The following is a 14,948-nucleotide window of genomic DNA, read 5'->3' on the forward strand; positions in this document are numbered from 1 at the left end:
AGTGACCATGACTCCTGCAAGTTGAAGTTCAGCGAGAAGCTCACTTCATTTGTTATCACTACTTCCGTTGACGTCACGAATGACACGTGTATCCAAGATGGCGGCGGCGGTGGTAATGGCGAGCACACATTGTTTTCTTCGTGTTTTTATTTTGTAATTGTTCTTCCTGCATACTGTTTCTAATAGTTATGAGTGAAAATGGCGTCGCCGTTGCATCAAAAAAAAAAAAAAAAAAAAAAAAAACGATGATATGTATTATTAGTCTTGACTGTTTGACGCAAAAGGCCGACCGGTTTCTTGTTTCCTGTTAAAAACGCTCGAATTGATCAGCAAGCACTTAATTAATAATGGCAATGTAATAATAATAATACGTATTCTGTATGCATCGATACATTTTATTAATGAGAATTCGCGGTTTAGTATACCGGTAATTAATATATAACTCTGTAGATCTTGCCCGGTTGTGATTTCTGTCTACATTTGTTTGAGCTGTACTCGTGAAAATACCAACGCCTCTTTTGTAAAACTGACATGTCTTAATAAAACAGGAACAAAAGTATAGAATGAACGACATTCTGTAAGCTGTATTTTATATTGCATACCAATATACTAATGCATTTAAGTTACGGATTTCCGAGTTCCCCAGTACGGAAAATAACGATTCTTGTTCAGCTGCACCGGTATTGAACGTGTAATCTACTGTAGTATGGGCCATTCGTTACCTTTTTAAAAACATTTTAGGACTACAAGAACGAATACTTTACAAGTAAATATCAGTGGTCTTAAAATGTACTAGGCAATACGACTTTCTTTCCGGTTAAATTATAACCTATGATAAATCTTGCCTCTGAATCAACACCATAAGCCAGTCTTAATTACACAGCATCTGTCAGCAGTCTGCAGGGCAATAGAAAATCTCATACGCTAACAGTACAACTTTTAGATATAATTTATTTAATGTCGCACAGTACCTATGATTGATGTATACACTAAGAGTTGATGCTAAGATAGTTACACTGAAATTACTGCAAAGAAATAGCTGTAAAGACATCTGCAAGTTTAATTAGGCTTAACAAAAAACTGAAGCACAGTTGCACAGGGATGTCGTAACAGAATTTGAAACTGGCAATGCCTGTTAGCAGCCAGCAGAAGGCTTTCCTACAATACCCCAACACCTGGACGAAGATTTGATTTTAATATACAGATTTGATTGATACATTATTATGTATTCATTGACACATTCCAGTACACATATCTAAGTGTTGTACCTTAAATGCTGATACTTTGTTAAATTTGCCACTGGCAACTCCTAGAGGGAGAGAGAAAAAAACATGTCAAATTCTGGTGAAACTTGCTAAAGATATTATTGAGTGTAATCTTGGGTATATGGGGGCTATGTCCGTCTGCCTGCCTGTATGTCTCACTTACATTTTTTCATGTTTCTGGGGAATACTTTATGCAATTATGATAAAACTTGAAAAAAGCATTCTTTACAGAATCTGGGTATATAGATGTAGCCATTGTCACACTAAGATTTACATATATCTAAAAAGAGGTTACATTTTATCTGGACAAACCAGCAGCGCAAGAGATGGAGACATTTGGCCTTTCTATATGTCAGATATATTTTTACAAGAGCATGTGAATGTAGGTCATGGTGATCTACTTTTATCATTGCATTTGTGGCTTTTATTTGGAGTAATGGCAGGGGAAGAATATATTACAAAAGCAATTCAGTGTTAGTTATTAAGCATTAGCTTTGATGTCTGCTTGTAAGACACTGCCTGTGTGCATATCTATATTAATCTCAGCCTGTTACATGTAATTAACACTAGTAGTCTTTGCAGGATATGTTTTCAGTACACATCTCTGGCAAGTCATCATTGTCTCTGTCTCTGCTGTCACTTGTCTGTAGTTGTTAACTGAGTTTGTCTTGTTCATACTGTACCCTTTTGGACGATCGTACAAAAAATATTATGTTAGTTTTAATTTTGAAGAGGGTATACTGGCAAACATAACTTGTTATGTTTATTTTCAGGAAATGTGGACATTGATGGTGTTGTCCATTCTTCATTCTGCCAATGCCTTTTATGTGCCAGGAGTTGCACCAATAGACTTCCACCAAAATGATCCTGTGGAAATCAAGGTAGGAAATGAATATACAATCAATAGTTAAACCGGCAGCAAAGTGGCTAACTCATGCTGGGCTTGTAAATTGTCTAATAAAAACGAATAACTAAGAAACATACGTCTTGCAGTGAATATGTTCTTGAACTTACTCAAGCAGCTTTCGAATGGTAAACTAGCTGAATCAACACCAGTGACTCTCATCTGAGTGTCCTCGGCAGCTTTCAATGGACAGCTATATGAAAATAATTGAGTAATCGATTCACACAGCTTTAGTGATTTGGCTAAAGGATGAAAATGCACATGCACAGAATAGTCCAGGATCGTATCTCTGTAGTGAACAGTAATTAGGCTAAGCATTTGTCTAACCCGTGCTCTCTTATTTCTGCAGGCTGTTAAACTGACTAGCTCACGGACACAGCTTCCCTATGAATATTACTCGCTGCCGTTCTGCCGGCCAGATAAAATAGTTTACAAAGCAGAAAACCTGGGTAAGTTCAGAGTTGGGTCTTTCTCAAGGTCAGTTGTAAGTTTGTTTTTGTGTGAGTTGTGTTGAAATCAATGATGTCTTCTGGCCCAGGGACCAGGTGTGCCTCATTTTTTACTAACCATTTCAAGAGAGTGTATATCCTGATTTCCTTTAAATGAATTATGATGAGAGAAACCCCTTTGTGATCTTAAAGGTACAGCTATAGGTAGGGTTTCAGGTGGACATGTATTGTTAAAGGCACTGTAAGCAAAGTGGTTAGTGCCGTCTGAGCAGTTTTGCCTGCCAAAGTGGAACAAGAAGTCTGGTTGGTATCTTGAGACAGGATATACAGTACATATAAACTTGCAGTTCCAATAAATTAACTTTTGAATATTATTTTGTTTTATGTGAAGTGAATGAAACTTATGGCAAGGTTTAAAAATAAAGTTTTAAGTTGTGATTTTGTAAAGACTAATCTGATTTTGTAACAGAATGCAGAAAATTATTAGTGCTGACCTCATGTTGATTAGCATAGTTGTGTTCTGCAGGTGAGGTGTTGAGAGGAGATAGGATTGTCAACACTCCATTCAAGATTCTCATGAACAGTGATAAGAAATGTGAGGTTCTCTGTGACCAATCGAACAAACCTGAGAAACTGTCACTGGAGAAGAGTAAGCTGGTTGCGGAGCGCATCAAAGAGGAGTATTACGTCCACCTGTAAGTGATAACACTGGATTATTCCTGAATACCTGTTGGTTCAGATTTGGGATTTCAGGTTCCTAGATCTTTGTGCATTGTTGTGTTGATTTTAGGGCTGCAACAATTAATTGATGCGTCGTTTGTTGATCAACTCTGTTCTTAAATTTTACCGAGCTTCAAATACATTAGGGTGAATCGATGCATCGAATTAATATCCAGTTTTAAGTCTGCTCTTGCCGGTTTGCATTAAAACCTAGAGTATGTGTGTAGCTGCTTCTAGCGCTAGTACGGTAGATTAGCGCTTTGCTAGGATACATACTACAAGCCTACATTACGTGCTGGATAAGACAAATCAGAAGTAGGCCAAGTTTTTTATTTTATTTTTTTATTTAACAATTAAGGCAACACTTTTTTTGGTTTTGTTTTTATCTATTAAATCTATCAATTACCTTTTGTTTCAATGCATGTTGTTTGGATTATATGGCAATATTATTGAAAAAGAAGCTGAATTTAATATGATAGCTGCATTAGTCAGGGTTTGTGAGATTAGTTCAAATGCTCTGCTTTTGGTCATAAAATGTAAACCATATAGAACAACCATAGTTCAGAAATGACTTCTGTTAAAATATAGAATTTATTATTACAGTGTTAACGTGATGTGGACGCACGCATATTCTTTTCAGTTGTTAAATGCTACTCCTTTGTATTTCTTTTTTAATAATCGGAAGTGTTCTAAATTTGAATGCATGTTGTGCCTTTTTGTTTAACTGTTATGTACCAATGTGTTTTTAGTGATTAGATATTCTTTTACAAAAAATAAAGTAACTTCGATTATCGCTGATAAATTTCTGTACGATAATCTAGTACGAAAGTAGGGTGCATATTGCACCTCTAGTTGATTTAATAAACGTTTTGCTTTGAATACCCTAAAACGCATATTGAGAGAGCAATTAATTATGAGAAATACCAGTAAAGAATGGCCAAGTTGAGTTATAAAACTGCATCTTTATATTTAGAAAACAAACAAAACAGCTGTATTGATGGTTCAGCAGACTTCCATGTTCATACATTTTGATTCTTGCTCTATCCTTTTAATAGAATTGCTGACAATCTCCCTGTCGCTACACGGTTGGAGTTTTACCCAAACCGGGATGGTGAGGAGGAGCAGAAGAAAGATGTTCAGAAGGATGTGCAGTTTGAACACGGGTATAGGCTGGGCTTCACAGACAACAACAAGGCAAGTGATCTGTGAGACATAAACTGAAATATTTTGTGTGGGAGTCTAAAGTCAGCATTCCATGGAGAAAAAAATGTAAAACTCAACCATTGTTTGCACCAGAATGCTTGGTATAAATAAATGAATGTAAACGTTAGTCTGTGTAATTACTTCCTCTGCTTGTGGAGTCAAAAAAATAACATAGTCTCCTCAAATAAGAAAGCAATCTCTTTTCCTGTTAATGCCGTCGTAGGAGAATTATTGCGGTAGGAGTGCAGTAGTCAGGATGCTCCGTTGGTTTAACCAATTTATAGCTATAGAGCATTGTAATCATTATTACTGTGCTGAATTCTGTATTTTGTTTTTCTCCTCCCCAGTTCTATCTGCACAACCATCTGTCGTTTATAATTTTTTACCACAAGGAGAAAGTAGAGCAGGGAGAGGAGCCCACCTTCAGGGTAGTGCGCTTTGAGGTTGTGCCACAGAGTGTCAAGTGGGAAGGTAAAGTCCTGCTGTTATCGTGATTTCACTTTTTTTGTGGCCTGTGCAGATACTGTTATGATATTGCATGCTGTATTTGTTGTACTGTGGATTTGTGAGAATTCCACTTGCATTATTTTGGTAAATTAGTCAGTAATGCTAGTTCAGCAGTTTCTGTTTTGTTAATATAAGGTGCAATGGAAACTGATCAAGAAAATTGTAATAAACATTCAGAATCAGCCTTCCATGCAGGGCTAGTAAATTGTAGCTAGTGCATTAAAACATGTTTTTAAATGCCAGCAAATGACACGGCAAACTGGAATAAGCAGCATTAGATGGTTTACCCATCAGACCTTTTCATTTTACCCACACTGCACAACTGTCCCCCCCCCCCCACCTCCAGATCTAAAAGCTGATAAAGGTTTATGTACGTTACCTGAAGCCAGTGGCTCTGCTCCTCAAGAAATTGACCCCACCAAAGAAAACGAGGTTCTCTTCACCTACTCTGTTCACTGGGAGGTTAGTGCACTGCTGGAAATTTGCCTAGCAATAGTAAGCATTATGAAGAAACCAAGAGATATTTTAGGAAGCTGTTTGCTTATTGTGATATATCCAGAATCATTTGGCCAGTTTAAACTCCATGGATATACGGTACAGAAATAGCAGAATGAACAGTGTTTGATTTTTGCTCTGTAGGAGAGTCTTGTCAAATGGGCGTCCCGTTGGGATACATACCTGACTATGAGTGACGTACAGATTCACTGGTTTTCCATCATCAACTCTGTGGTAGTCGTTTTCTTTCTTTCAGGTAAGAGGGAGTTTTAGTGCACGTTCCATTCGTCGTCGGCTTCTTGTATTTGCTTACTGTAAGTGTGCTGAAATATTATAGTAAACTTGCGTTTGTAAGTGGTAACATTTTATTTTCAAATTATCAGAGGCATCAGGTGGGCTGATGAGGCATTCAGTGTTCCTCTGTTTAACAAGTTGTTTTCTTTCAGGCATTTTGAGTATGATCATCATTCGAACCCTAAGAAAGGACATTGCTAACTACAACAGAGAAGACGATATTGTAAGTGACATGCTCTCCTAGTTTTACTGAATTTTTACGTATACATTTGCTATCCAACTAACAATCTACATGTAGTTTTAAAGAAAATATTAAAGCATTGATATATAGTGTGTGTGTGTGTATATATATATATTTTTATATATATATATATATATATATATATATATATATATATATATATATATATATATATATATATATATATATATATATATATATTCATTCATTTTCAAGTTCTTCAGATGAACAGTGGATTGTGTGTGGGACTAGTTTGTGTGTGGTGGTTGATGATATGTGTTTACTGAACAGGAGGACACAATGGAAGAGTCTGGATGGAAGAATGTCCATGGTGACGTGTTCCGTCCACCGCAATATCCTATGATTCTCAGTTCTCTGCTGGGGTCTGGCATTCAGCTCTTCTGTATGATACTAATAGTAATATGTAAGTATGTATTGTACTGTATTTCCTTCCTAAGAATCATGGGGAACAGTGTTGTCAGATGAACAGTATCTGTTAACCTTTCACTCGCACGCATGAAGAATGTTGGTGCTTCTGCTCTGCCATGGTAAAAATGTTAATTTGCATCATCTATCAAGTAGACTGCTGGATTGATTCTCACTGCTGACCTTGACTGGGTTCAAACTACAAATGCGAAAGCATCATAGGCTCACTGCCCATCTACTGTGCCACCCAATTCATATGTTATATAATATTATTTTGTCCTGCTATTGCCAGTTGTTGCCATGCTGGGCATGCTGTCACCATCCAGCAGAGGAGCCTTGATGACAACCTCCTGCTTCCTCTTCATGTTCATGGGGTATGTGGTAAAGTGCTTTGTGAATTGAACTCCATGCCGTTAGCGCTGAACTGCCTTTCTTTAAATCCTTTAATGCAATGCGATTTTATAAGGTAAAGCAACTTCAACAAATAAAAAATCTGCTGATGTTTATTTCTCTTTGTATTTTATTTTCTCTCCAGTGTGTTTGGAGGTTATTTTGCTGGCCGTCTGTATCGTTCTCTGAAGGGTCACAGGTGGAAGAAGGGAGCGTTTTGTGTAAGGTGTATTTTTTTTTTTTTTTATTTACGCGCAAAAGCATAAAATGCAGATTCTCACAGCCACTTACTAGTGGATGCTAAATACAAGGTAGTACCCATTTTTTAAATTTTGTTTATATTCTAACCCTACGCCTCCATTTTTAACTAAATATCATGACGTTGCATGGGGAAGATCTTTTTATTCTTTGTCATGTAGGCATCACTCTAAACCTATTCATGTGCATTAGTACACGGTCTTGTTCCTCGAATGGGCTGCGTCTACACTTCTTACTTTTTTTCTTCTAGACCGCCACCCTGTACCCTGCAGTCGTGATTAGCATCTGTTTTGTTCTGAACTGCTTCATCTGGGGAGAGCACTCGTCTGGAGCGGTAAGATTATGTTCCAGCACATGCATTCAGTAATAGTTTTAACAAGGGAATTAAGCATGAGCTGAATGGGACCTTGCCTTTATAAAACTTGTGTTAAACTAAAACCATTGCACAAGCTACTGTGTGTTATATTTTTTTCTTTTAATACTACATCATAAATATGAACGTTGAAGCAACCAATTATGGTGGAGATTCCTTTTTATAGGCTAGTGCCTTAGTACACAGTTTGATAAGCGTTTTCTTTTCTCTTAAAGGTGCCTTTTGCTACCATGGTTGCCCTCCTGTGCATGTGGTTCGGTATCTCCATGCCCCTGGTCTACTTTGGCTACTATTTTGGTTTCCGCAAACAGCCTTATGATAACCCAGTCCGCACCAATCAAATTCCCCGGCAGATCCCAGAACAGAGATGGTACATGAACAAGTTTGTTGGGTAAGTTACATACATTTCGAACTCTGTTACAATATATGTTCTTTTTTAAATGTTTAATTTTTTTGATATTTGATAAAGATCTAATCCTACCTTTTTTTTCCTCTTTAGAATTCTTATGGCTGGTATCCTGCCCTTTGGTGCAATGTTTATTGAACTTTTCTTCATTTTCAGTGTAAGTTTATAAAAGTGTGTATGTGAGAGATAAAAAAAAATCTACAATGTATCCTGTATGAAAGCCTGCCTGTAATGGCATGTCGGCTCGGCTTGCTTTTCTGTGTCTATTAAGAACAATGTACCCCTGTTATGCACTAATATTAGGATGTCTAGTGTTTAATCTGGGGTTGTTAAACTGCCCATAGCTTTTGAAGCATTATTCCACGTGTTTCCCTGTCGATTCTTTTGCAGGTAAGTTGTAATTGCTGCTTCCTACAGGATTTGATTGCATAATATAAGCAATGTTATTGTTTCCCTCCTTGTAGGCTATTTGGGAGAATCAATTTTATTACCTGTTTGGGTTCCTGTTCCTAGTGTTCATCATCCTTGTTGTTTCCTGCTCTCAGATCAGCATTGTAATGGTTTATTTCCAGCTCTGTGCAGAGGTAAGCAATGCTCTAATAACTAGCTTTGTAATAATGAAGTATTTTATTTTGTCTATAGTTAGTTTCCATTTTGTATTTAAATTGAATTAAAAAAAAAAATTGTGATTTTATAGCAGGGTCTGCCTGTCTTAACGCTTTTACAAGTTTAGTAAATAATTATGAACCTGTGTTAAAGTTATTTATGGTTATTTCACTCATATATGTAAAATGTTTAAGAATTGGTTTGTCTCTCTTGAGGATAGGTTTGCTACTTTAAAAATACTACTGCCTTTGTCTGTTTTAACCTTCTCTCTCTTTCTAGGATTATAGATGGTGGTGGAGAACATTCTTAGTCTCTGGAGGATCAGCTTTCTATGTTCTTATCTACGCTATATTTTATTTTGTGAATAAGGTACGTCAATTTCAAAATTTCATTTATTGTTAGTTAACCCACACATTTGTGCCATTTGCAGCCTTCATTTTGCCATGGGCTGCTGAAACCATGCGGATTTGTTTAGCATGTGAGCTTTGAATATATTTATTTAAAATCTAAATTACTTTACTGATTCTTACAATTATTTCCCCTGTACACACACATTGTCTAATACACATACATGTTGCAGTACTCTATGAAAAAATAAAATCACTCTATTAGAGAGCTGATGTTCATGGATTTTAAGAAATGGTCCCTAATCTGACACTTTTCACCTTTTGTGTTTTTGACAGACTAGCCCTGTATTAAACAGATCAGTAACAATTCTTATTGATTTTTTTTTTTTTTTTTTTTTTCCTGTTTCAGTTGGATATTGTAGAGTTCATTCCATCACTGCTTTATTTTGGATACACAACCCTGATGGTCCTCTCCTTCTGGCTGTTAACAGGAACGATTGGTTTTTATGCTGCATATATGTTCATAAGGAGAATCTATGCCGCTGTCAAAATAGACTGAGTGCATAACCCGAGCACAAACCTGTGCGTATACTTGCGTGAGGGGAGGACAGCCAATTTGGACCTCTCAATTCAAATTCAAACGTTAATTTTCTTTTATTGCACAGATCATGGGACACATGGGATAAGGGGGTTTCAAGTCGGCAGAAGATATCATTTTAAATCTATTTTGTTGTTATGATTTTTTTGAGTTAACAATTTACCCGTTTACAAAAAATACTACACTTTAGATAGTACTTAGAGCAGGAATGGAAAATGGGTTGTGTTGAAGCTACTCTTATCTTCTTTGTTTTTCTAATTCTGATGAGAGATAACCTTGAGTGCCTGCTTGTACCAGGTTTCTGGTCCAGTGATCTTTTGCAGTTGATCTGTACAGAGACTCACATGGTTGTTCAACTGTTAGACTAGCATGCAGAGTGGTTAAAAGGGACAGATGATGTAAGGTTTGTCATATTGTCTGATGTACATGTAATCCAAACAGACATGCTGACAACCCTTACAGAGTATACCTAATACAAATGTTGTGACACTATGTACATCAATTGAATGTTTTTACTTTAATACTGCTGTTCCAGTAGTAACAAATACAAATTAATATAGTTTTTAATAAAATAGGATTTACGTATAGAATATTTACAAAGTTTACCTGTGCCTGTTCCGAATCCATCCTCTTTATAATTTGCTATTTAAAGCTTCAGGGCCATTGTTCCCTGACACAACAGGAACGCTAAATCAAAATCAATATGTGTTCTAAACATCTGGTTTCGCTGTACAAGAGACCCGCTGTTTTACAATTCATGAATACATTCATAAGCACCTAATGCTGTCAAGAAAGGTATGTAGATTCTAAAGTTGGGAGCTGTTCATACATTTTAGGGGGGCGGCAGCAGTGTGTGACCAAGGAATGCTTGTACATAACATATATATGAAATGTAAAACCAGTTCAGTATAATTGATAAGAGGTAGTAGCGTCATGCAGTCCTGCCATGTATATGGACAGAAGCACCTGAGAGGTTAAAGAGGAATATGAGAAATGTATGCAAAATTTCTTGGACTTCTGGGGGGTAACTTTTTTTGTGTGTTTATGTGTGTGTGTCATGCATGTGTATATTTTAGTAGATGTTTAACCTTTTTTTTCCCCTCTGGCATACATGCAAACTGATGTTACAAGTCATGTGCGCGTAATATATATATATATATATATATATATATATATATATATATATCATATATATTTTCACTCCCAAACACATGGAACAGGATTAGCAATGTCTGTAAACAGTAAAACAGTGGTGTAAGCATTTATTGGTTCAGCTTTTGCATTTCCTTTTGTACAATATAATAGTTTGTTACCATATGTGGCTTTCAGGCTTGGTTCTGAATATCCCCAAGTCTGTCTGTAAAAACCTCTCAACTGGTACGAGGCCGAAGTGTTTTCTACCTATAGCTCATGCGTCACAGAAGCTTTTTTTTTTTTTTTTTTTAAGTAAATGGATTGTTGATTGCCTGCTGGTGAATCCTGTCAGTCAGCACATAAAACACACACTCAGCCTGCAAGGTTTTTCCTTTCTTAGCCTTAATTTAATTAATTTTATGTACCTCCTATTAGAATACTGCACTGATACCATCCAGCATTTAGGAAGTTAGACAGCAAGGTTTGTTTTTAATTTTAATGGATAGTCCCTTTTACACTGTTGCACTGATCGTAAACACACACCATTGGTAATTTTATAGCATCAAAACCTGTAATGTTTTTCATTTGCTTTTTTTTACAGCCACTCAAGCTGGACACAGATATGCAGGGGAGAGGGGGAAGCATGTATAGTTAGAACAATACAGGGAGTGACAGATCATGGGGTAGGGAATGCTATAGTTGCCAGCCTGAGCATGACTTATTTTACAAAGTCTTTGGTGTAATCCTAAATAAATGATGCTTTGTATTATGTTCACTCTTCTCAGGCGCTGTATGTACCAATCATGTCATTGTTTTCAGACTGCATGTTTTTTTATTTTCTTTATACAAGAATGTGAAGTTATAGAATGTATAAAATAAAAAGTGATGAATATTTCCACTTTGGATCAGCTTCACTTAAAGTATCATTTACTAACTTTACACAGGCTAACTGCTATTGTTGCAGAAGTAGTAACTTGTACAGATATGCTTAGCTGAGAAATTCTTTAAAATGTATTCATGATGAAAGTAAACTTTAAACAAACTACAATTTTGTAAATTGGTGGTCATGGCTATGGTTAAGACTGCAAAGGGCTTGAGAAAAAAAGATTTATTAAATGCAGTAAAAAATAAGTCAGACAAACTAAACCATAGGTTTGTATTTTAATCATTTAAAGATAACACAAAAGTACAACACTGTACAATAAGTAAATATGTTTGCGATAACTTTTCTTTGGATCACCCAATATAAAAATCTGTCATCTTACACTGCAGCAATGATTACATATGAAACCTTAAGAAACCATCTTTTTTAAAACAAAAAAAAAGAATTTTTTTTGTCTGAAATACTTTTGTACATTTCCCAGTAGTATGTAAATACAATGCTATATAAAAATATAGTGAATAATGAATGCAAACATCCCATCTCTCTTTAAATGAGGCAGTAATACAGAATACAAAAGGTAAAACGACTTCTACATACTACAATAGACACACAAAGAACTTGGAATGCAGGACTTAAGCTTTAAAAAAAAAAAAAACACACTGACACTAGGTATTTCTGATTAATTTCTCATCATATAGCCAAAACAATGTCAATGCACTGTCGGAAGATTTTCATCCTGCAGTTATTTATTCCTTTCCCAATGTGTTCTGTACCTACTAGTACAAATATGGGTTGAGAGTAAGTGCAGTAGTAATACAACCTAACCAGCAGAGGGTGCACTAATGTAAGGTAATACTGGCAGGTATACACAGAGATCCAGAGACTAGGTCAGTACAAATACAAGTAACGGGCAGAGCCTACAGAAAAAGCACATACCAGTCTAGGGTATTGTCCATAGACATAGGGCATGTATTATAAACACAGCAAAGAAAAGCATGATGACAGTACAAGGCATAAAAATGTATTAGCACCTACATGTCAATTGGTAAGTATTAAGGCAAGCTTTTTTTGGTTTTATAATGAAATGTTGTTAGTATTACTAATGCTTTAATACGTGTGGACATTTTACATTGCATGTGTTCCAGTTGCCAAATACATTGCAATATATATTTTATTATTTCTTAGGTTATTTTTAAAACCAGAAGTGGATTTCATTTGTTGGAAAAGCTTTATGCACATGTCACTGGTGTCGACAGGTATTTCTGAAAACCAACACATTCAACTTGTGAATCCTCAAAGTTTAAAAACTGGAATGCATCATCATTTCCAGGTAAACAACACTCCTGAAGTTAATCTGTAGCTTAAGCTACAAAATGTGGCACTTTTTGGTAAGGGCATTTACTTAATACAAAAAGGATTCAGACAGTTTGGTCTTTGGAAGCTCAAAATTGGCAACAATGCACTGAAGACAATGTAACTCACACCTGCACAAGCTTCACAAAGTTCTAAAATGGAACAAGTTAAGCAAATGGAACCATGATTGGTTTCTAGTAGATCTAGTTCTTGATTCTGTATGATAAGTTGACAGTTGTAACAGACAGCTTTTTTTGGCCTAACAAAACAGGTATGTTTTAAAACACGGTAACACTGAGACATGGGTATTTCTGTCTTGAGACGCATACTATACCATTCCGAGGTTAATACCCACGTTCTGCTTTTCCAACCCCATATTTGTACATGATACTTATAGTATACAACTTAAGGGACAGCAGATTTGTTCGTGGGTTTTTTTCCTCCAAGATACACAGAAATCTGGCTTTTTTTTTTTTTTTTTTTTTTTTTACAGGCATTTCTTTGCTTTAGGCTGTCAATCTGTCAGTCTGGTACTTCCTGTATCAATCTCCCGCACGGCTGACACTCAAAAAAAAGAAAAAAAAACAGCAGCGGCACATTGTGTTTATCAAAAATACTGTTCTTATTCTACAAAAAAAAAAAAAAAAAAATCTATAATGGCACTTAATAGTACACATTGAAAAAAATAACAGGTTGTATGTAAAAGATACCCCTGTTTACAGGTTTTGAAAGTGCTAGAAAACAAAAGACATTTAAAACAAGCCATGGGAGGAAAAAAAAAAAAAAAAGTCATCTGCCACAATACTGGAGCACTCAGATCAGAATCATTAAACTAACATGGGAAAACCACTTTATCCATGAGAAACAAGGGATATAAACTCAATTCTGTAGCTGGTGTTGATTAACTGTGTGTATCATTTTAAAACTACAGCATGCAAAAATAGTAACAATATTATTATTAATTTAGTTTTTCCTCCCAGGACTTGGTAATATACATGAGGTGGTGTGTTGTGTTATGAGGTCCCGTTTAAAACAGCACAAATATTAAGAAACAAAAGCCCCAATTAGTTGTTTATACTTCGATCCAACAATAGAAGGGTCTACTTATAACAAACGATAGTGCAGTTTGCCATTCCATTCAACTATTTTTGCTGAATCTAGGAAGAAGCCAGATGAAGAACATAATGCTGAAGGCAATGTGTATACCCAATTGTGCTGATAACTAGCAGAGCATTTGAATTGTGAGCAATTTTAAACTTCAGAAGAGAAAGTCATCATCATCTGAAGTATGATTCCAAGAAAGAATGTAGATTTATTCTCAGGATATTTTTGCAGCTTAAAAAAATAATAAAAATACTTTCTGTAATATGTTCATAAACAAAAGGTAACAGTTGCTTATTTAGTAAAAAAAAAACAAATAGTTTATATTAGAAAGACTTATATAGAAAATAGTTACAAAATACATAAGAAAACAAATGAAATGGCACATGCTTTACTAACACGAACACAGCAGTACTAGGATCCACACGTCCATTGTAATGAGTTAGGCTAAATGTCCAAAAACGATTTATTTTCATTGGCTTCTCCTATTCAAAAAAAAAAAAAGGTTTTAATGGCAATGGGCTGGTTTACCTTGCACTCGAATCAGGATCTGTTTGTAAAAGCCACCACTTCTTTCATATCTGATCCCTTAACCTGGTAATCCAGAGTAGTTCTGATCTGATGTAATGGGGCACATGGCAAAAACAGCAGGGAGGTCAAAAGGATCAAAGATTGCTAAGTGCATTAATTCTAGGAATGAGCAATATTATACATAAAGAGGCAAGGGTTTTCCCTGCTCGTGGCTTTTATCCGAGACACATCCCTGCCTTCAGGAGTACACACCAATGCTTTCAAATCCAGCTTGCTTCTGAAAAACCTTTTGTGCTAGAAATTAGGTTATTGTGCAGAAAACCTTGTTAACTTTAAATTTGTATCTTAAAATCATTTGAACAATGCTTTCTGTTGTTCCTTTGAACTACAGCACGTGAATTAATTCAGTATCACGCAGCATCAAGGGCTTCATGTGTATGCTTCACTTAAGCGATGTCTACAGA

General features: G+C 35.8%; 1 protein-coding gene across 1 annotated transcript; it reads left to right on the forward strand.

Moving 5' to 3' along the window:
• Positions 1-72: 72 nt before the first annotated feature.
• On the forward strand, positions 73-11,597 carry LOC121297687 (transmembrane 9 superfamily member 4). The gene is made up of 18 exons (XM_041224129.1): positions 73-112; positions 2,039-2,146; positions 2,519-2,618; positions 3,145-3,313; positions 4,394-4,532; positions 4,889-5,012; positions 5,395-5,510; positions 5,688-5,799; positions 5,990-6,060; positions 6,370-6,502; positions 6,797-6,878; positions 7,040-7,115; positions 7,403-7,486; positions 7,741-7,916; positions 8,025-8,088; positions 8,396-8,515; positions 8,817-8,906; positions 9,294-11,597. The coding sequence occupies exons 1-18, from the start codon at positions 80-82 to the stop codon at positions 9,441-9,443; spliced, it is 1,947 nt and encodes a 648-aa protein (XP_041080063.1). The 5' UTR covers positions 73-79; the 3' UTR covers positions 9,444-11,597.
• The last annotated feature ends 3,351 nt before the right edge of the window (positions 11,598-14,948 follow it).

The sequence above is a fragment of the Polyodon spathula genome, chromosome 23, assembly GCF_017654505.1.
Source record: "Polyodon spathula isolate WHYD16114869_AA chromosome 23, ASM1765450v1, whole genome shotgun sequence".
NCBI classification, from domain to species: domain Eukaryota; kingdom Metazoa; phylum Chordata; class Actinopteri; order Acipenseriformes; family Polyodontidae; genus Polyodon; species Polyodon spathula.